The sequence below is a fragment of the Rhipicephalus microplus genome, chromosome X (genome assembly GCF_043290135.1).
Source record: "Rhipicephalus microplus isolate Deutch F79 chromosome X, USDA_Rmic, whole genome shotgun sequence".
NCBI lineage: Eukaryota > Metazoa > Arthropoda > Arachnida > Ixodida > Ixodidae > Rhipicephalus > Rhipicephalus microplus.
The window spans coordinates 334,762,908-334,764,516 of NC_134710.1; the positions used below are offsets into that span (position 1 = coordinate 334,762,908).

Consider the following 1,609-nt stretch of genomic DNA (forward strand, 5'->3'; position numbering starts at 1 on the left):
AGGTCCTCGGCTGCTGCTCGTGTTAATGCGCGTGCTCGCGTTCAGGCGGAACTGTTTTGTGGGGCGCGCAGAGTCTGTTGTTTACGGAGGCGCTGCGTAAGCGCATGGACCGCTCAAAACTGGAGTGTTCTGCGAAAGGTGGCTTCGCGAGGCCGGCGCAGCATGGGCGGCGACGCATTTCCACGTCGGCGCCCCACGTCAACGCACCTTGCGGCATCCGACGCGCGACCACCGCTCCCATGCAGCGCTTCCTGAAGCGCCTTCTTCGGAGGGGCCCTCGCAAGGTGGCACCGTGGGCTCGAGGAACTGTTCGGAGAGCGCCAAGCAACATCCGTGGGAACGCAGTGCTCGAACCGCTGCCTCTCAAACAACAGTCAGATAAGGGTTGCGCGCTTCCTTGCGGCGCGCACGTCAGCCAGGGCGTTCAAGCAGGCCGGGAAGAGCAACGGCGACGACATGGGCCACGACGTCAGCGGCGTAGCGTTCACACCCGGAAACCACCGTCGCGGGAAAGTTTGTAAAAGGGGTGCTCGCGATAAGCGGAGGTAAGAGAGCGCTGGCCCCGAGCGCCGGCGTCGCATCACCTGCAGAAGCGTGCGGAGTGTGAGCGATACCTCGTGCATCATCGTGGCCGCTCGTGTGCATTGCTCTTTTCCCCGCGCTCACCGACCCGGAGCCCTCCCTCCGCTCGTGCCGAGGAGAGGAGTCGGAGAAAAAAGAAGTGCGCCGAACCCGAGCAGCGCGCGGGTAATTTTCGACAGGAAGGGAGAGGGATCGACACACGAGAGGAGAGCGCTGGCCGCACCGGCGGCCGCTGTCCGGAGTCCCCACCGAAACGTCAGTCGCACAGAGGCAGTGGTCAGGCTCGGACCTGTGCACACCCCCGGGTCGTCGTGCCAGCGAGTGGGCCTCCGCAGCCTCCTCCGGACTCCGCCGTGACCACGATGCGCGGAGGCGCCGGAGCAACCCTCCTCCTGGTGCTCGTCATCGCCCAAGGTCAGTCTTCCGCTCGTCTCTCCGTCGGGGTGTCCCCACTTGAGGTTGCGCAGCCGTCGTCATGGTCTCTCACCTCTGCATTTTGCGCACAGGTGGGAAGATCCTTGGCGTGGGACATGCATACGTGAACGGTACTGAACATTCCTCTGAATACGCCTTCTCATAAAAAAATCGATATTTTGTCATTTTAATTAGCCGTTGTCGATTAGTGGTTAAGAAGTTACGATGCCAAGAAGCCACCTCTGTGTACTGCTTTGACCGCGTTCCGATGGGAGCATGATCTACACGTGTTTACGGCGTTCTGTTGTTTGGCGAACCTCGACAGGGGCACGTTGGTCGAATTAAATTCGTAGCCTTCGCCTACAACGGAGTCTCTCACGTATTAGGGACTTTAAGACATGTTCCGTTGCTACGCTGAAGCTCTTGGTTTATATATTCTGGGTTGGTTATCATATAAATATGCAGAGGTTGCACAGGAATGATCTGGTCAGGATCACTTAAACTTTATGCCTGTCTCCGAAAGCACGCCTATACATTTAAGGTTACGGTTATCCAAGGTCTGTTATTGTGCGGCAGTTAATTTCTCCAGATATTTTAAAAGTAGTCATCTTGA

The 1,609-nt window shown here is 58.0% G+C and overlaps 1 protein-coding gene across 1 annotated transcript in view; it reads left to right on the forward strand.

Moving 5' to 3' along the window:
• The first annotated feature begins 344 nt into the window (after positions 1-344).
• LOC119161225 (uncharacterized) overlaps positions 345-1,609 on the forward strand; it is a 50,120-nt gene continuing 48,855 nt past the window's right edge. The window contains exon 1 of the mRNA XM_037413594.2: positions 345-996. Coding sequence (XP_037269491.2) covers positions 945-996 — 52 coding nt within the window. The 5' untranslated portion in view covers positions 345-944. The remainder of the gene's footprint in view (positions 997-1,609) is intronic.